Raw genomic sequence first — 20,526 nt, 5'->3', positions numbered from 1 at the left:
GCTTTGCATGCAGAAGGCCCAAGTAGGGTTAGGAAAGAATCCCGCTTGAAGGCCTAGTTAATGTTGACGATCCTGGCCGGGATCTGACCTAGTAGAAGGCAGCTTCCTATGATCTTAGGATCGCTTCCAAGGTAAGCCTTGGGAGAAGAGAAAGGGATGCGTTACGGCAGTGGGGGAGCCTTTCCAGCGCAACTTCGCCACGTCCAAAGAGAGGGAAAGAAGAGAGATTGGCTCAACCGGCAGTTGAAGAAAAGTCTCGTAACTTTCCTGAATGGAAATGAACAGACAGTTTCCAGAAGCTAAATGATCTCCTAGAAGCGGAGGTTCCTTCAGCAAGGAGGCGAGCTGCTACGGCAACCCAGAGGGAGGTTGTTTTCCTGTTTCAGATTCCTCCAGGGGCGTCCGAAACAGCAGCGACGCCGTCTCCCGAGTCGTTTGCATAAATTGAGACGCAGCAGATCAGAACTCTCACGTCTCCGCCCAAATAAATACCCAAATAATAAATAAAGAAATCAATAAATAGTTTCAGTGCGTGGATGGAATTGACAATCAGCGGTCAGCTAAATTCTGGTTGTTTTCATGAACTCGTTCCTCCGGGCAAAGCGTGTGCGCGATGCAGTTGGCCGGGTGGGTGGGAGGGAGGGAGGGAGGGAAAAGTTATGGCTGGGAGCAGGTGCTGCTTGTGCTGGCTACGGAACGGCAGCTGATCTTCCGGATGGAGTGCAAGGCCACCGTGCAGCAGCCCCGCAGCAGCGCGCTAATGTTGTAGATGGGCTGTCCCTGTCTCCGCTGAGAGCGGCACAACCAGGCGACTGTAGGCACTGCTGGCACAACCACGGCCAAGAGGTCCACGATGAAGTGGCGGCTCCAGTAAGTTTTGGGCTCAAGGGCGGACGCTGCTGCTCCAGCAACTTCTTGGCTGGGCTCCGCGTCCTCGTCTTCTTCTGGGGCGCATACGATGCTCACTGACTGGCTTGCACTAGAAGGTTGGACCACCGCCGGATTGTTGGCGACCAGGCTTGGGGACCCCGGTGGCCCGTCGGGATTCTCAGCCTGCTCCCCTCCAATGATCACCGCAGCGACGCTGGGGTCAGTGGCCGTCAAGTCCGCGATCCCAGGGAGGTTTTGGGCATGGGTCCCCGAGTTATTTGGCTCAACAACATCCTCCATTTCGGACACCCACACCGATGTGGGGCTGCTCAGGCTGCAAGCTTGGGATTTCATGACCTTCTCCAAGATAGTGTCGAGATCTGGCTCATAGTGTACATAGTCCGTCTGTATGGCTTGTTCCTGCATGCAGCTCGCCTGCACGGCGGCCTCTACGCTGTGCTGAGACCCCATCAGTTTCTCATATGTGGAGCTGGTCGGGACCTGGGAGCCCAGGCTGCTGGAGGTCTGCACGGAGCCTTCGTCCGTGCCGCACTCCACCCCTGAGGACAGCAGGCTGCTCTGATCCAGCAAGTCCGTCCGGCTCAAGGAGTCTTCCGCCGCCACGAAGCCGCTGTCTGCCGCTTCCTCCACCGAGATGGTCTGGGAGCCGCCCACGTTCCTGTCCGCTGCCCCTTGGTCACTCAGCTTGGTGTAGGTGGAGCTGCGGGTGAGCGAGCGTGCCGGGGAGCCCCCCGCGGATTCGGCGGCCCCCTCCTCTTTGACCGTCCCGTCCTGCGCAACTTCCATGCTGTGCAACAGCGTCTCCAGCTTCTTGTTCTGAATGTTGATGTCCACAAAGTACTTCTGCAGCCCTTTGTCTTTCTCCATCAGGTTGTTCTTGACCGTGTCGATGACCTGCTTCAGCTGCTTGATCTCCTTACGGGCTTCCTTTAGAGCTAGCTGGGCCTCCACCCGGTGGCATTCCTCCTCGATCCAGTCTTCCTGCATCCTTGAGAGCTGGGTCTTCAGGTCTTCAATCTCTCCATCCCTGTAGCAGACAGACAAGCAGATAGTCAAGCAGACAGTCACCGCTCCTGCCAGCGCTCTAACAAAAAGGGAAGTTATTTGAAGGAACGCCTCCTCCCATATGTACCTGCCCAGACCTTAAGATCATCTGCAGAGGCCCTTCTCCGTGAGCCCCTGCCAAAGGAAGTGAGGCAGGTGGCTACTAGGAGGAGGGCTTTCTCCGCTGTGGCTCCCCGGTTGTGGAATGAGCTCCCCAGAGAGGTCCGCCTGGCGCCTACACTGTACTCCCTTCGTCGCCAGCTGAAGACCTTTTTATTCTCTCAGTATTTTAACATTTAATTTTAACTTAAATTTAAATTTTACTGTTTTAACTCTGTATTTTAATCTTATATCAATTTTGCTGCGTGGGTTTATCCTGGTTGTGCTTTTTACACTGTATTTTGTATTTGTGCTTTTACCCTACCCTGTGCCTGCTTACCCTACCCTGTGCCTGTTGGCATTCTCTTCCCCTCCTTATTGTTTTACTATGATTTTATTAGATTGTAAGCCTATGTGGCAGGGTCTTGCTATTTACTGTTTTACTCTGTACAGCACCATGTACATTGATGGTGCTATATAAATAATAATAATAATAATAATAATAATAATAATAATAATAATAACAACAACAACCTGTTGGTTGTTTTATTATGGTTTTAATTTTTGTGAACCGCACAGGGAACTCCGGCTATTGGGCGGTATAGAAATGTAATAAATAAATAAATAAAATAAAATAAAATAAATAAATAAGCAGGTCTCTGGGTGTGTATCCTGTACTGTCCCAAATCCAAAGAGTTAGGAGCAAAATGCTTTATGAATACTGGATTGAGTTCTAGGAACTGGCATTTAGTGACTGGTTTTTGTTTTTGACCAAACTGCTTTTGTAAATGACTTCTACAACTGTGCATTTGTTATAGTTTTATATGGTCATTCGTATTTTTCACAGAAAGAAAGAAAGGCTAAACTCTGCCAATAGATCCTGTAAATTCAACAAAATTACATTCAGTTGCTCATTTTAAGCGGCAATCATATGCACACTTACTTGTGAGTAAGGATCATGGAGAGCTGAATAGGGCTTCTCATGGCCCAAGGATGAATTTTCAGGGTACCTCATTGGTTCTGAAGCATCAAGTTACAAGAAGCCAGATTCCGGCTGGACATCAGGAAAAACGTCCTGACTGTTAGAGCAGTATGACAATGGAACCAGTTACCTAGGGAGGTTGTGGGCTCTCCCACACTAGAGGCCTTCAAGAGGCAGCTGGACAACCATCTGTCAAGTATGCTTTAGGGTGGATTCCTGCATTGAGCAGGGGGTTGGACTTGATGGCCTTAGAGACCCCTTCCAACTCTACTGTTTTAAATTTGTAATTTTGCATTGCTTCTGTTTTTATCTAGTTGAGCTTTTATATTGTATTTTATACTGTTGTTTTATACTTTGAACGCTTTTAATTTTTGTGAACTGCCCAGAGAGCTCCGGCTATTGGGCGGAATAGAAATGAAATGAAATGAAATAAATAAATAAATAAATAAAATACTCTTCTATGATTCTATGATTCACCCTCTGACTGCCTAAAGTCCTACTCAATAGGACTACAGCCTGTTAAACCAGTACTGTGATTTTAGAATGAAAGCCATAGGGCAGGGCGTTTTATATTTTGTTTTATTTTGTTCTGCACAGCACCATGAAAATTGATGGCGCTATTTAAATAATAATAATAATAATAATAATAATAATAATAATAATAATTTTGCATGGATGGCTGAATCTTGGGATAGCTGAAGGGTAAAAGACACTCTCCCAAACAAACGAACAGGCTATAACAGAGCCGCGTCAAGCTGCTGAGGGCAGCTTACACAACTCTGGGTCAACTGGCAGCTGTTCTTCCTTTGGATTCATTCTGGGATGGTCCAGGAGGCGGATCAAATGACGCACATGCCTGGGTGGGATGACATTGCTCAGGCTTCCACAGAGGGGACCCTTCCAAATCACCCGGAAGAGCACGGCAAACCTTATCAGGGCGCATGATTCCCAAGAAGCCCGCTCTCCCAGACCACCGTCACGAACATCTGGAAAACTCCATGCATCGCATTTATTTATTTGCAATATTCGTATACCATTCCATATCCAAGATTTCAGAGCGGTGAACAAACAGATAGGATAAATAACAACAATAATAAAAACACCACATTCAAGTTCTTATTTTTTTAAAAAGAAACCAAGTTCTGATAAAACTACAGCTGGTCACTCAAGGAAGACTTCCTGGATAACAATGTGGTGTTGCTTTCAGCCTCTCAAGGAAACAACATACCGTTGGCACCTGCCTGACCTCCAAAGCCAGGGAATTCCATAGGAAGGGGGCCACCACAGTGAAGGCTCTTTGGTGGACTCAATCAGGACATAGGTCCATGTGGAACCACCAGGAACATGCCCTCAGATGACCTCAGTGACCGGGCAGGTTGGTAGGGGAGAAGGCGCTCTCTCAGGTATCCTGGTTGTTTTAGGGCTTTGTACATCAGCTCTAGAACTGGCTTCCAGTCTGTTTCTGGGCACAATTCAAAGTGCTGGTTATGACCTATAAAGCCCTATATGGCTCGGGGCCAGGTTATCTGAAAGACCGTATTCTCCCTTATGAGGCTTTGAGATCTTCTGGAGAAGCCCTTCTTTTAGTCCCATCATCTTCACAGGCGCGCTTGGTGGGAACATGGGAGAGGGCCTTCTCAGTGGCTGCTCCAGTGCTCTGGAACTCTCTTCCCAGGGAAGCTAGGCTGGCTCCCTCCTTGATGGGCTTTCGGAAGCAGGCTAAAACTTTTTTGTTCCAGCAGGCCTTTGGAGAATAATCTGGCCCTCCATCTATGTCAATGACTTGTAATTTTGTTGTGTATTTTAAACATGTTCCCCCCTCCAATGTATGTTTTAAACTTTGTAAGGCCGCCTTGAGGCCCAGCCAGGACTCAGCTTCCATTTATTGGCCCTCATCCAGCCCGTTACTGAGCCTAGGCACTGGCCCAGGACTTGCATCTTCTGATTCAGATGTCAGAGTGATACTGATGGCACTTGGTGCCTAATCCCTGCTCTCAGCGGCTTCATATAGATGTTAAACAACATTGGGGACAAGATGGTACCCTGTGGAACCCCATAGCTCAGTTGCCAAGGGGCTGAGGAGTAATCACCCAATGTTACTCAATGTTACTCTCTGCAAACAGCCCCATAGGTAGGACTGGAATCACTTCAACACAGTGCCTCCAACGCCCATCCCATGGAGTTGATCTAGGAGGACACCATGGTCGATAGTATCAAACGCTGATGAGAGATTGAGAAGAATTAACCAGGTTGCACTCCCACTCCAATACCACAAGAGTGGCACTGAGTGGCACAAGAATACCACTGAGTGGCACAAGATTGACCTCGTCCGGGGAAGACAGAGCCTTATCTTCCCCCACCGCAGAGGCCAAGGCTCCCAGATACTGACCTGTCTTGCAATCTCTCGTGGGTATCTTTCAGCCTGGCCCTCAGGTGTCGTATGCAGACCTCCTTCTGCTGGAGAGGGGTCAGGTACTGCTCAGGGGTTGGGGGCTTGATCCCATGGTTATCGCTGCACAGCAGGTACTTGACGGGGCGCCTGGAAAGACAGGGAAGTCATCAAACTCGGCAGCTACACCTCCTGACTCAGCCCAAGTCTGGGGAACGGGACAAACACAATAAATGACAGCTCAGCAGAGAGCTCTCAAGGTCCTGGAACTGTCCATCATCAAACGGGGTAGATTTGACTTCCAACTCAGTGGAAACCGGAGAATACATGGCCGTTTTTTGCCCACATTCATAGAATCATAGAATAGCAGAGTTGGAAGGGGCCTGCAAGGCCATTGAGTCCAACCCCCTGCTCAATGCAGGAATCCACCCTAAAGCATCCCTGACAGAGGGTTGTCCAGCTGCCTCTTGAAGGCCTCTCGTGTGGGAGAGCCCACAACCTCCCTAGGTACCTGATTCCATTGTCGTACTGCTCTAACAGTCAGGATGTTTTTCCTGATGTCCAGCTGGAATCTCTTGTTACACTCTTGTTACATCTCTTGTTACACTCACCCCTTTTCTCACCACCCCTCTTTCTGTTGCTCTCTCTCTCCCATTGTTGAAAATTACACTGTAAGCTCCTTGGGGCAGGAACGGAAGCTTTTTAGCTTCAGAAACCTAGCAAAGCGCAATGTATCTGGATGTTGCTAGGTTGCCCAGATTCTATTCCAAAACCCAGCAACAATAGAGGAGGCAACTCATTCAATGCATTTGATGCTTTAGTGATGCTTCTTGCCCGGGGGTGGGGTGGTGGAATTACAGAAGTTCAGACAAGCATTTTTTTCGCTACTGCCCACGTACGGATGTGCGTGCGTCCTTTAGACGACGTCCGTCTTCCGCTCGTTTTTCCGTTGCAGAATAGACCCCTTTTAATCCGACTTTGTTTTTTAAAAAATGGAATGTGCCGCGATCTCCTGCGGTGTGCAGGAAAACCGGCGCTATGAAAACAGTCTCTGAATGGGCAACGTGGTCTTTGTTTACTTCCTCTTTCCCCTCTGGGAAGAATGAGGAAGTGCGGAAAAGTGATGGTAAGGAAACGCGATTCCCCCCGTGTGATGACGCTCACAGTGACGTGTAGCAGATGGATGATAGAGCAAACGAAGAAAGAGGAAGGAGTAGTGGAGGAGAAAGTTAGACAGACATTTAAGACAAGGACATTTTGTTTTAGCCTTGCAAGATCTACGTCAATCAGCATATGCTAACTTGTCAAAGGACTTCAGATGCCCTCCGTATATTCATCCACAATCCACCCACCCCGAATCTGGACAAGACTTCTGTTTTTGGAGATTGAGGTGGAAAGTGCTACCCTAAATATATAGCTAAAATATGTTAAGGAAAGGAACCTCTCGTGCAAGCACTGAGTCATTACTGACTCTTGGAGGGATGCCGGCTTTCGCTGATGTTTTCTTGGCAGGCCTTATAGCGGGGTGGTTTGCCGTTGCCTTCCCCGGCCGTTATTACCTTTCCCCCAGCTAACTGGGTACTCCTTTTACCAATCTTGGGAGGATGGAAGGCTGAGTCGACCTGAGCCGGCTGCCTGAAACCAGCTTCCGCTGGGATCGAACTCAGGCCGTGGGGAGAGTTTCAGCTGCAGAAACTGCTGCTTTACCGCTTATATCGTGTTGTGCAAAAAAGCCCTCTAGGCCTTAGAACCAGAACATCTGCTAGAACAACTATCCCCTCAGCAACTACCTGTGAGTTTGAGGGCCTCTTCAGAGGCCCTCATTCAGGACAGGTGCCTCCACCTTCGTGGATATGGCCGACGGCAACTAGGAAAAGGGCCTTTTCAGTGGTGGCACAGAGTTTATGGAATGCCTTCCCTAGGGAGGCAATTGCGTGGCAACAGTTTTGACATCTTTTTGGTGCCAAATGAAGTACTTTTTATTTTCCCAGGCATTTCAAGCACAAGCTTTTTTCTTTCTTTCCCCTTTGAGGTTTGGAAGAATACTGGATTTCTTCGCTGTTTATTTTTATTGTGTGGCTGTTTTATTATTTGTATTGATTTTGTGGTTTTATTTTATTGAAAGGTTTCCTGGAAAGTTTTCTTTGAAGGACAGGATAGAAATGTCTGAAATAAATAAATAAATAGGTTGCCTTTGTCTGGCTTGAGAGCTTAAATGTGCTCTATAGGCATTGGTACCCAGCTAATGTCCCTTGAGCCTGGTACGTCCATCTGCTGTGATCAGGGTTGACAGCACTTTTCTACCTGGTGGTTTTAAATATGGCTAGCAAGAGAAGAAGTAGTTTAACTTAACTTTAAAGTTGCCTTTCTGGCTGATGAACAGCTTGCAAGAATATTGGAACACAGGAATGATGCTGTCTCCAGGCTAGCAGTATCTGTCCACTTGACTGGCTGCTTTCTACCTGTTTAACTTGGAGAACAGCACAAATCTTTCTCTCTGAAGGAGCAGGTGCGTAGCTTGGGAGTACTGCTAGATCCATCATTATCACTGGAGGCCCAGGGGGACTCTGTGGCACGGAGCTACAGCTGATCCACCAGCTACGGTCTTTCCTGGACAGGGACAACCTAGCCACAGTGGTGCATGCACTGGTAACTTCCCGATTAGACTACTGCAATGCACTCTACGTGGGGCTGCCCTTGAAGACGCCTCGGAAGTTGCAGCTAGTGCAAAATGCAGCAGCTAGACTGCTGGCAGGTACATCTTACAGAGCCCACATAACACTGGTTTTAAAGGAACTGCACTGGCTGCCTATACGCTTCCGGTCGGAATTCAAGGTGTTGGTAATGACATTTAAAGCCCTAAATGGCTTGGGACCTCGATACTTGAGGGAGCGCCTCTCCTTATATATGCCTACCCGAGACTTGAGATCTGTTGGAGGAGCCCTTCTCGGCATCCCACCAGTGCAACGCATACGCTATGATGGGACAAGGGAGAGGGTCTTCTCTGTTGTGGCACCCCGACTGTGGAATGCCCTCCCCTTGGAGGCCCGACTGGCGCCAAGGCTGATTTTATTCCGGCACCAAATGAAAACATGGCTTTTTAACAAAGCCTTTAATGGTTAAATTCACTAAGATGGCACATTGTTTTAACTGTTTTAATTGTTTTACTGCTTTTAAATTATATATTCTTTTAACTTGGTTCATGGTTTAATTTGTTCTAAGTTGTGCATATTTACTATTTTATACTGTATGCTTTTATCTGTATGCCACCCTGAGATCTTAATTAGGGTGACCATATGACCAGATTTGCCCGGATTTGTCCAGGTTTTTGATGACAAATCCGAGAGGGGGAGGGGAAATCCGGATTTTTCCAAAGAGCAGCTCTAATGGGAATTAACAAAAATGCTTATAACTCTATCATTTTTTAAGATAAAGACATGAAACTTGGTACAATGGTAGCTCTTAGGAAGGGCTTTAGTCATACAAAATTTGAAACAGATCCGTTCATCCATTGATTTTTTAGGATTTTTTTTAAAATTGAGGTTTTAAAATTATTATTTTTAAAATCGTCATTTTTAAAGATAAAGAGATGAAACTTCGCACCATGATAGTGTTTAGGTAGAGCTTTAGCCATACCAAATTTGAAACAGATCTGTTCATCCATTGATTTTTAGGAATTTTTTAAAATTTGAGGATTAATTTTTTTTAAAAAAATATTATTTTTAAAGATAAAGAGATTAAACTTGGCACCATGATTGCTCTTAACAAGGACTTTAGCTATGCCAAGTTTGAAACAGATCTGTCCATCCATTGAGTTTTAGGATTTTTTAAAAAAGTTTGAGGTTTTAAAATTATTTTTTAAAAATGACATTTTTAAAGGATAAAGGGCTGAAAGTTGGCACCATGATAGCTCTTAAGGAGAGATTTAGCCATGCCAGGTTTGAATCAGATCTGTTCATCCATTGTTTTTTTAGGATTTTTTAAAAAGTTCAACGTTTAAAATTATTGTGTTTTAAAACTGCTGGAGCCATATTCTTCAAACTCAGGTTGTCAAACCTCCTCTTTGGGGTTTTGCATATTGAGCAGTTTCAGCCCTTGGCATTAAGGGGAACTCCAGTCTTTAGGTAAGCTGCCACAACACCCACCCTAATGCTAGAGTAGAGAAACTTGTGACAATTATACACAAGCTTTTTTAAAAAATTGAAATTAAAAAAAGCCAGCCATCCAGCCGGCCAGTAGCAAACCCTGTTAACAACAACAGCAGCTTGCAATGAGTGAAGATACAGTCAGAGAAGATATTTGAGAGAAGGGAGAATGTAACACACAGAGTATAGCAAAAGCTTCAAAGTACAGCGAAACCTACAAAAGTAGGAGTGAGTGAAGTTAATTTCAGATACATTGAATCTCTCACTTGTTCTTTATTTCAGTGATTTTAACATTAAGATGCTATGTAGAACAGATTTGTCTTAAATGTGTGCTGTAAAATCAGACATGTGACCAAGGCTATGTTCGGGTGGGCACGCCCCCTTGGTACTGGACACGCCCCCTTGGGGGGACGACCATGTTGTCCTCCTTTTTGGTTTCCAAGATATGGTCACCCTATCTTAATGATATAGGGCGGGATATAAATGTTTTAAATAAATAAATAACGGCGAACTTGTTAACTACTGGGAACAGTCTTATGCCATATATAATGTGCTTATGTATAAGTTTTAGGTGTTGCAATTCCATATTGCTTTTTTGCCCATATAAACAGAGGAAAAAGTGCAGTTTAGGGAGAGTTCATACATTTGACAGTCCTGCTCTTTGGAAATAGCTGCATTTAAATATATGCTCCATCTTTTGCGGGAGAAATCTGGATCAAATGCAACTTGGGGACCATACAGAGCATCAGTCCCTTATCTTCATTGCCTGGTTTCACATTCAAAGTTGCTACTAGCATGGATTACGAATGGTGCTCCATTTATAAACACCCAGTGGAAGAGTGGAGGGAGGGGGGGGGAGGTCACCCACCCTCTGGCTGCTTTTTTACTACCCTTCCGTCCTCACAAGCAACGTGGATTAAAGTGCATGATGGGCTCACTCACAATGATCTTGGCTATGTGCTCTTGTGAATCCTGGAAACCATAATAAATATGTGCTTTAATCCAGCATTTAAGAATATAAGAAAGGAAGGAAAGGAACCTCTCGTGCAAGCACTGAGTCATTACTGACTCTTGGAGGGGCGCCAGCTTTCCCTGACGTTTTCTTGGCAGGCCTTATAGCGGGGCGGTTTGCCGTTGCCTTCCCCGGCCGTTATTCCCTTTCCCCCAGCTAGCTGGGTACTCCTTTTACCGACCTTGGAGGGATGGAAGACTGAGTCGACCCAAGCCGGCTGCCTGAAACCAGCTTCCGCTGGGATGGAACTCAGGCTGTGGGGAGAGTTTCAGCTGCAGAAACTGCTGCTTTACCGCTCTGCGCCACACGAGGCTCAAGAATATAAGAAGGCAGAATTATTAGAATCATAGAATCATAGAATAGCAGTGTTGGAAGGGGCCTACAAGGCCATCGGGTCCAACCCCCCGCTCAATGCAGGATTCCACCCTAAAGCATCCCTGACGGATGGTTGTCCAGCTGCCTCTTGAAGGCCTCTAGTGTGGGAGAACCCACTACCTCCCTAGGTAACTGATTCCATCGTCGTACTGCTCTAACAGTCAGGGAGTTTTTCCTGATGTCCAGCTGGAATCTGGCTTCCTTTAACTTGAGCCCGTTATTCCGTGTCCTGCACTCTGGGAGGATCGAGAAGAGAATGTAAGCCTATGTGGCAGGGTGGTGCTGTTTTATTCTTTTACTATGTACAGCACCATGTACACTGATGGTGCTATATAAATAGATCAATAATAATGCTGGAACAGACCAACGGTCCATCTAGACCAGCATCCTGTTCACACAGTGGCCAACCAGCCGTTGACCAGGAATCCACAAGTGGCTGTGTTTGCACAAAAGGCTATGCCAGAATTTTTCAGAATCCTGGCTTATCATTCATAGAATCCTAGAATAGTATAAGGCCATCAAGTCCAACCCCCCACTCAGTGCAGGAATCCACCCTAAAGCAGCCCTGACAGATGGTTGTCCAGCTGCCTCTTGAAGGCCTCCAGTGTGGGAGAGCCCACCACCTCCCTAGGTAACTGATTCCATCGTCGTACTGCTCTAACAGTCAGGAAGTTTTTCCTGATGTCCAGCTGGAATCTGGCTTCCTTTAACTTGAGCCTGTTATTCCGTGTCCTGCACTCTGGGAGGATCGAGAAGCGATCCTGGCCCTTTTAATCCTCTGACAACCTTTTAAGTATTTGAAGAGTGCTATCATGTCTCCCCTCAATTATCTCTTCTCCAGGCTAAACATGCCCAGTTCTTTCAGTCTCTCTTTATAGGGCTTTGTTTCCAGACCCCTGATCATCCTGGTTGCCCTCCTCTGAACACGCTCCAGCTTGTCTGCGTCCTTCTTGAATTGTGGAGCCCAGAACTGGACGCAATACTCTAGATGAGGCCTGACCAGGGCTGAATAGAGAGGAACCAGTACCTCCCGTGATTTGGAAGCTATACTTCTATTAATGCAGCCCAAAATAGCATTTGCCTTTCTTGCAGCCACATCGCACTGCTGGCTCATATTCAGCTTGTGATCTACAACAATTCCAAGTTCCTTCTCGTTTGTAGTACTGCTGAGCCAAGTATCCGCCATCTTGTAACTGTGCATTTGGTTTCTTTTTCCTAGATGCAGAACTTGGCATTTCTCCCTATTAAATTTCATTCCGTTGTTTTCAGCCCAGCACTCCAGCCTACCAAGATCACTTTGGAGTTTGTTTCTGTCTTCCAGGGTACATCCTGGAACCCTTCATACGCTACAGGTTCTCTTTCTAGCTGGATCCTCAGGTGCCAGGGATCAGGATCAGATGCTCAGGCCCGCCAAAGATTTTAGCTTTTCCAGTTATATTGGACATATTCATTACGGTCTGGTTGTCCATGGCTATTGGCCAGAGGATCTAAACAAAACCTCCATGTTTAGAGGTAGCTTAGCTTCTGGATTAATAAGGCCACCTCTCTCTCTTGCTTTGCCTATGAACAGAGCCGGTGCTACCATAAAGGCCACTCAGGCGGCCGCCTAGAGCGCCAACCTAAGAGGGGCACCGGGCACAGCGCAGCACTCACGTGCGTTGGCTGTGAGCCAGCCTGGCTGGAGGATTCAGCTGGGCCTGGGAGGGCAAGATGGCGCCCCACGCCCGCCCAGTCGAAGCGAAGCCAGGGACGCTGCGGTTTGGGTGGGGTGGCTCCACTTTCGGACTTCTGGAACGCGCCCGGAAGAGAGAGAGAGAGAATGTATGGGTGAATGGGGTGCAGGGGGTCTTTAAGTGAATGCATGTGTTCATGCGTGTGTTTGTTTGGAGTGAGTGATGCTGAGTGTGTGTGTGCACGCGCTCGTGTGAGTTGGGGGGGGGATGATTTGGAGGTGATATTCCTATTAAACAATGCATTTTAGACCCATAGACGTTCCTTTCCAATTTGTTTGCTATAATCGGCATGACGTATTTCTTGCACTTTAAAATCAATTTAGCAGTTTCAAGTTTTGTGCTTCTTATTTTTTCCAGGAAACATATGTTCTTAAAAATCAAAGTTGGCATTTTGGGGTGGGGTGGGGTGTGGGGTGGGGTGGGGTGAAAGTAGCTCACCTTGCCTAGGGTGCAAAATAGTCTGGCACCGGCCCTGCCTATGAGTGTCCCAGAGAGGTCTAGTTAAGATACAGTGGTGGCCAAAATGGTGGACAGTTTTTGAAATTTTCATGTTTTGCGACTTTGCATGCTTATAGAAAATGTTCTATTTCACAAAATTCAAATGTTTATATAGCAATTGAAAGACCTGATTCATGTAATACAACAATCCTAGGTGTCCAATCAACTCTTTTCTTTGATGCCATTGCGCTATTTATGATGTACGCACGTACACTTTTAATTTGAGAAATACTTCAAATATTCACACAATCTCCAATTGCGCTTCAGTGACGGAACAAACATCAAAACTGACTTTCCCCAACTTGAAACAGGATGTATCACAGCTACTGCCATGTGATTGGCCCCCAGAACAAGGACTGTGATTGGCCAGTAGGGTTTGCCATTCCAATCCACTTTTTCACTCAATTACACCTGCATTTGTTTTTAGACTAAAGTAAGCATAACTTTTTTTGTACTGCAGGTATTTGCATTCTTTTTTTTGGTATTGAATTCAGCATTAAATTGTCTTTCAATTAATATATAAACATTTGAATTCCATGAAATGGAACATTTTCTATAAGCATGCAAAGTTGCAAAACGTGAAAATTTCAAAAAGTGTCCACCATTTTGGCCATCTAAGGTCCTACTCCGAGGGAAGCTCGGAGGATAGCAACAAGGGAGAGGGCCTTTTCGGTGGTGGCCCCCCAACTGTGGAATGATCTCCCCGATGAGGCTCGCCTGGTGCCAACATTGTTATCTTTCAGGCGCCAGGTCAAGACTTTCCTCTTCTCCCAGGCATTTAACGGCATTGAACGCCAAGTTTGCTTTTTAATGGACCCCAGAATTGTTGTTTTAAATGGATACTGTTGTTTTTATTAGGGATGTGCTCTGCTTCTCCTTGGACCAGAGAAGCAGGAGAGGATCGGGGGAGCCGTGAAGCGTTGTAGAGCGGATCTAGGTGAAGGCGGCTCCTTCGCCTCAATCCGGAGCTCCGCAAAAAAGGTAAGGGGGGTTTACTTGGCCCTGCTGCTGTTGCTGCCGCCTGTGCAGCAACGGCGGCAGAGCCAGGTAAGGGGGCAAGGGGGTCTTACCTGCATCCGTCTGCGGTCCCGTGGCTGCTTCAACTGAGCCTGAGTCCTCGGGCTCTGTTGAAGCAACCGCGGGTCCGCGGATGGATGGAGGTAAGGGAGAGGAGGGAGGGGGGTTTACCTGGCCCTGCCGTTGCCGCCGCCCGTGCGGCAATGGTGGCAGAGCCAGGTAAGGGGGAGGGGGGGGTCTTACCTGCGTCCATCGCGGCCCATCCCAGCTTCACTAGAGCCCGCGGCTCAACCAGGAAGTGTAGGCCGGGGCCTACAGTTCCTGGTTGAGCCGCGGGCTCTAGTGAAGCTGGGATGGGCCGTGACAGACACAGGTAAGGGGGAGGAGGGAGGGGGGCCTTACCTGGTGCCACTCCCCACCACTGCGGATCTCCGATTCGGAGCCGGAGCTCCGCAGCGGAGTGGAGCGGCGCCTAGGCGGATCGAGGCGGGGCGGAACGGGCCCGGTCCGCAATTTGCAGATCGGGCGCGAAGAGGATCAGGGGGTCCGTGCACTGTCATTTTTATACTGTCATTTTTATGTTTTTGATGGTTTTAAATTTTGTACGCTTTTTTTTTTTTTAATGTTTACCGTTTTTAACTTTTGTAAACCGCCCAGACAGCTTCGGCTACGGGGCGGTATATAAATGTAATAAATAAAGAAAGAAAGATAAGTATACAGCAGGGCGGATGATTCTGGCCTCGCTTACGCCCGGAGCTTGGGGTGCCCCCTGGTGGCGGTGCGCTGCCCTTACAGGAGCCACAAGGGTTACCTTGGGGTGGGGCTGCTGTCGCTGCCCTTGCAGGAGCCGGAGTTGCTGCTGCTGCTGAGCGATGAGGTGCCATAGGTTTCCCGCATGCTGACGGGCGGGGAGGGACGCCTGGAGGCAGGAAGAAGAGGCTGTTTCTCAGTCGGAGTGGCAGGGGCCGTTGCAGACTTAAAGAACGAGGCAAAGCTACTCCTTCCATAAAACTCACGACTTCAAAAGCCACCAAAGAAATGCAAACACACCAGACGGGAAGAGAAAAACAGAAATAAAACAAAACAAAACAAACACGCAGGGTTCAAAATGGAACACGGCAAAAGCGGTCTCTGCAAACAGGGTTAGTGAAGCAATAGCAAAGGCAGGCCTGAGGAGGGCGCTGTAGGTGTCCCCCCCCTGCAACCCCGCCGGGACCCACTCAGGAGACGCAGGCATCCTCCTTCACACCTTTAACCATCCTTGAAACTTCTAAGGAAAGGCCCCTGGTAAGCCACCAGAGCAGAAGTCTTGAGAACCACCTCCTCAGGTCCAGGATGACAACTGGGAACAAATGCTTATTGGTGCTGCTTGAAGACTGAAAGAGCTCCTTACAAGAACCACGGGAGGCGAGACGCTCTCCACGCCCTACAGCCATCTGCACAGCCACAATCTAGAGGCCGTGCTGCCCGGGCCCATGCAAACCTGCCCATATATCGAGAGCATCAGCGGACGTCTCACCCCCCCCCCCGAATGCCTCTGCCTTCGGAGATTATGCGGGTGGCAACCAGAAAAAAGGGGCCTTTTCTGTGTTGGCACCCCAATTATGGAATGCAGCCCTCTCTGAAGATGCCCACCTTGTACCTACACAGTTGTTTTAGGCTCCAGGTTGAACTGGCTTCCTTCGTTGGCGCTTTCACTGAACAGTTACTTTATTGTCGCCACTGCTGCTTTAAATGCTGTTTCACTGGTGGGTTTTTGTTTTTTTGGTAATTGTATTTTATTGGCATTTTGTCTTTATACGGTTTGATTTTAAGATTTTGGAAGTCACAATTTTTTTGAAATTATTGCATAGTATCTTTCTCTCTTTCCCCCTTCCCTCACTTTCAAATCATGATCCCCTTCCTGTGCCATAATATAATCAGAGGGTTAGAAAGAGCTCAATGTCTCTTCCCACCCCCCAAAACCCCAACCCTGCAAAACAGGCTACCCTAGACTCAAAGCGTCTCTGATAGGTCCTTGCCCGTCTCTTCTTACAACTCTCTAGGGAAAGACACGTCACAAGCTCACTTCACTACCAAACTAACATGTTTTGCCAAAATCTACCTCGGTGTACCTTAAATGCTTTGCTTCTTTCTTGAGGGTAGAGGTCCTTAACCTCTACTCAATTCCTGCTTCTTTTAAATGACTGAAATGGGTCAGCACACCCTCCGTTCACTCCATCAATATTAACACATTTGTTTTCATACCTGAGAAAGGCCTATGTAAGTCGAGCGTCTGATAACAGCTCAGCATATTCGTGGCTCTCTAGGGTTGACAACTTATTTCACCCGCAGCGCTCCTGTGCCTGGGGGAACCTGGCAGATCATCGTGCATGGCTGGTGAGGCTGCATTTGGCCTGGCAGGTCACAAGTGGTGCAGGCCGGCGTTAAAGGCACAGCAACACGGCCTGTCAAAAGGACCGGCGACCCCTGTTCCCAGGAGATGCTTCCTCCACATAATGGGATCAGGTATGAGAACGGCAGCGGCTTCAGATGTACTCAAAAATGCTGCGGCAAACAGATACTTCCCCAAACCCTCAGGGCCAAGGGACACACACACACACATCCTCCCCACTGTTGAATAAGCAGACCTTCCAACACCACCTGCCTCTGGCTAGGCAAAACGGAGGAATGAATTCCAGCTTCAGTTACTGCAATGGGGGGCTTGGGGGAGTGGTTCAGACATGCACAACAGGTGTGTATGTGTGTGTGTGTGCCACGCTGAAGTGAGCCACAGGCATGCAGCTGTGGAGTGTGGCAGCCACAAAGTACCACGCTCATGTCCTGCCTTGGGGGGCGACGGTTCCCTCAAGGCGTCGTAGAGCATTCAGCCTGCACATGGAAGGAAAAAACGCCCTCCCTTCCATGCTGATGGCATCGCGGAACACAACATGTGCAAGGTTGCGGGTGAGGAAGGCCCTTTGCTGTGCATTGACAGAAAGGCTGCCATCCAGCGCGGGGCAGGCGGGTGGGCGGGTGGAGTTAGTGGGGGCGGAGTTCAACCATATTCACCTTCGAGATCCCGTGGAGGGTCGTCTGCTCCCCGGCAAGGACATAGCAATGGAACCGCAGGTTGTGGCGGTAGAGTAGCCCAACTGCAACTCCAGCTGTGAGGGAAAGACAGTTAGAATGTTAGTGGGTGGTTCATCTTGTTAGGGGTCTGATGTATTACACTCCCTCAGAGCATGCACAGAGTGCAAGCACACGTCAGCAGAGACAGAGGTCACTGGCAGCAGGCAGATGTTCACGAAGTGAAGGAATACTCAGACACAGCGTTTTTGGACTACTAATCTAAGTTTACTTTACAAATATTTACACAGAGCGTAACATAGTTGAGGAACTTTACACAATAGCTCTTCACACAAACTCTCCACACTCTCCAATCACATGTCACATATTAATAGCCTTGTGAGCCAATCATAGTGTCCACATGCAATATGAACACCGGATTGCATCACCAGGATTGTGTTGCTATGCCTCAAGAAAAAAAACACATGGGCAAACGGCCTTGGTCAGAGAGCCATCCAGCTGCACATCCTGGCCGCTCTCAAAGACCTTGAGATGACTATCGCAGAAATTATACACTTTGTTCTTCAGTTCCAGAAAAACCTCCACTTTCAAATCAAATACCTGACACATCTGTCCGGCGAGGTGATGTTTGCCCTGTCCTGGATGGGGTTGCACTCTCCCTAAAGGATCGGGTCCGTAGTTTGGGGGTGCTCTTGGATCCAGAACTGTCACTTGAGGCACAGGTGAACTCAGTGGCAAAGAGCACCTTTTATCAGCTCAGGCTGATATACCAACTGCGCCCTTATCTGGACAGAGATAGCCTAGCTACAGTTATCCATGCTCTGATAACCTCTCGTTTGGATTACTGCGATGCGTTATACGTGGGGCTGCCTTTGAAAACGGTCCGGAAACTTCAACTGGTACAAAACAGGGCAGCCCGTTTACTAACAGGGACTGGCCGGTGAGATTACATTACGCCAGTCCTTTTACAACTTCACTGGCTGCCAGTCCAGGTCCGGGCCCAATTCAAAGTGCTGGTATTGACATTTAAAGCCCTAAACGGCTTGGGGCCAGGTTATTTGAAGGAACGCCTCCTCCCATACGTGCCTGCCCGGACCTTAAGATCATCCACAGGGGTCCTTCTCCGTGAGCCCCTGCCAAAGGAAGTGAGGCAGGTGGCTACTAGGAGCAGGGCCTTCTCTGCTATGGCACCCCGGTTGTGGAACGAGCTCCCCAGAGAGGTTCGCTTGGCACCTACATTGTTTTCTTTCCATCGCCAGCTGAAGACCTTTTTTATTTTCTCAGTATTTTAACACCTAATTTAACTTAAATTTAAACTTTGCTGTTTTAATCTCATATTTTAAACCTATATTAATTTTTGCTGTGTTGTTTTATTCTGGTTGTGCTTTTTATATTTTATTTCGTATGTGTGTTTTAAATTTGTTGGTTGTTTTTATGCTCGTCAGAGTTTTTAACTTTTGTGAACCGCCCAGAGAGCTTCGGCTATTGGGCGGTATAAAAATGTAATAAATAAATAAATAAATAAACAAATAAAATGTCTTGGGAAGGGGAGGAGTGATCTATAAGGGAATGACTGGGGGGATTGAGAGGAGACTTTTAGGTACGCTTAGAGTCTTTAGTCTTTAGTGCTTGAGCTGTCTGTGTGTAGAGTACTTGGGCTCTGGAGAGATTGAGGTTCAGTATAGAGAGTCGTGTTTTGTGAGGGTGGGGTGCAGATAGAGAGTTTGTGTATAATAAACAATAGTGATAATAAAGTTCAAGAGTGATTGTCAGCTAAAAACTTTTCTTTTTCCAAAAGCTTTTAAAACTTGATTTTGTTCTGACTTTATACTGTTAGTTTTACCCTACCCAGTGCCTGTTTACCCTACCCTGTGCCTGTTTCCTTTCTCTTCCCCTCCTTATTGTTTTACTATGATTTTATTAGATTGTAAGCCTATGCGGCAGGGTCTTGCTATTTACTGTTTTACTCTGTACAGCACCATGTACATTGATGGTGCTATATAAATAAATAATAATAATAATAATAATAATAATAATAATAATAATAATAATAATGATTGTGTGAGAGAAAGGAAAGTATGTATGTGAATGAGTGAAAGGATTGGATGAAAGGTTTCAAAAAGGTTTTGAAATGTTTTAATTTGAAACAAAGCTTGTGAACTTTTAAAAATAAATTTTAATCATTTTGTTTTTAACTACCACAAAAATCCCACGTGTTTGTTCGGCATTTATGATCTGAAGTTATTTATATTTAACGCCCTCTCTAACAATAATTCACCTCTGTACATATAACTCACAGCGCATTATTTTATTGTTGAAATCCTTCTCCGTTTAACCCCTTCCTCCACATAGTTTGGAGAAAGGCGGTGTTTGTCCCTCGCCTCAGGCGTATCAAGCGGTGGTGCTTGGCTTGAGCAGGGAGTGTCTGCGGCCAGGCCTGTTGTTCAGAGTCTGTGTCGTGGCAATGTCTGGATTCAAACCCAAGTCTTCCTTCTTGCTTTTCCTACACGGCGATGGAAATGTCGCAACGAAGAGAGAACCCTTCCTACGGATGGTGATAATAATGGACACTGCACCTCTCTACCCCCTGACTACATTCCTTTGTCCTAATTGGCTGACCTTCCTCCCCTTAATCTCTGCCCTCTCTCTTTCTACAAGCCTGGTCCAGGTTTTCTCTGCCTGCATCGTTGCGGGCCTGATCCGACCAACGGGTTGCTCACTACCGGCGCTAGCATTAGGCCAACTAGGCGGCCGCCTAGGGCGCAGATCTCAGAGGGGCGCAGTACTGCCCTTTAAGGGTCACAGTTCTATACAAATTAACTGTTTTTAGAAAAAACATAAAAGGAAAATATAATAGTTCAGAACCTCTTCTTGAACAGCTGAATTTAAGTTAGCAATTTTTTGGTGTGTGTGTGCGTGCGTGCGTGCAAGTAGCTCACCTTGCCTAGGGCACAAAATAGTCTGGCCCTGGCCCTGCTCACTAGTCACCTTTTGGCTATCCCTTTGGAGGAATTATCCCTCCATCCACGATCTAAAAACAAGGTTTAAAGAAAACAGCAACGGACATGAATATACATCGCTGTTGGGAAGGTAGCCATCAAAAAGGGGAGGTATTTTTGCATCTCTAAAGCTATTTCAGTCCTATGTAATCCTTGGGAAACGGAACATCTAAAGCATTCTACGATAAGCAGGAATGGCAGGATGGCCCTCTCCCGAAGGAAGTCTCCCCTGGCAACAAAAGGATGCACCCAAATCACACCCACACCTATCTA

General features: G+C 47.1%; 1 protein-coding gene across 1 annotated transcript; it reads right to left on the bottom strand.

Annotated features, from left to right (window-relative positions):
* Window positions 1-657: 657 nt before the first annotated feature.
* SNPH (syntaphilin) lies at window positions 658-19,939 on the bottom strand. The gene is made up of 5 exons (XM_063143716.1): window positions 19,874-19,939; window positions 17,237-17,331; window positions 14,997-15,104; window positions 5,406-5,555; window positions 658-1,918 (listed from the first exon to the last, which is right to left on the bottom strand). Exons 1-5 carry the CDS (start codon window positions 19,937-19,939, stop codon window positions 658-660), a joined length of 1,680 nt encoding a protein of 559 aa, XP_062999786.1.
* Between the last annotated feature and the right edge of the window lie 587 nt (window positions 19,940-20,526).

The sequence above is a fragment of the Elgaria multicarinata genome, chromosome 1, assembly GCF_023053635.1.
Source record: "Elgaria multicarinata webbii isolate HBS135686 ecotype San Diego chromosome 1, rElgMul1.1.pri, whole genome shotgun sequence".
NCBI classification, from domain to species: Eukaryota; Metazoa; Chordata; class Lepidosauria; order Squamata; family Anguidae; genus Elgaria; species Elgaria multicarinata.
This window is presented reverse-complemented; position numbering and strand designations above follow the sequence as displayed.

Excerpts from the sequence above, each read along its gene's own strand:
- SNPH (XM_063143716.1), bottom strand. The coding sequence starts at position 19,939 with ATGCAGGCAGAGAAAACCTGGACCAGGCTTGTAGAAAGAGAGAGGGCA. Across the intron at positions 17,332-19,873 it reads CAGAGATTAAGGGGAGGAAG|CTGGAGTTGCAGTTGGGCTA; the intron begins GTCAGCCAATTA and ends TTTCCCTCACAG. Across the intron at positions 5,556-14,996 it reads GACAGCAGCCCCACCCCAAG|GCGCCCCGTCAAGTACCTGC; the intron begins GTAACCCTTGTG and ends CTGTCTTTCCAG.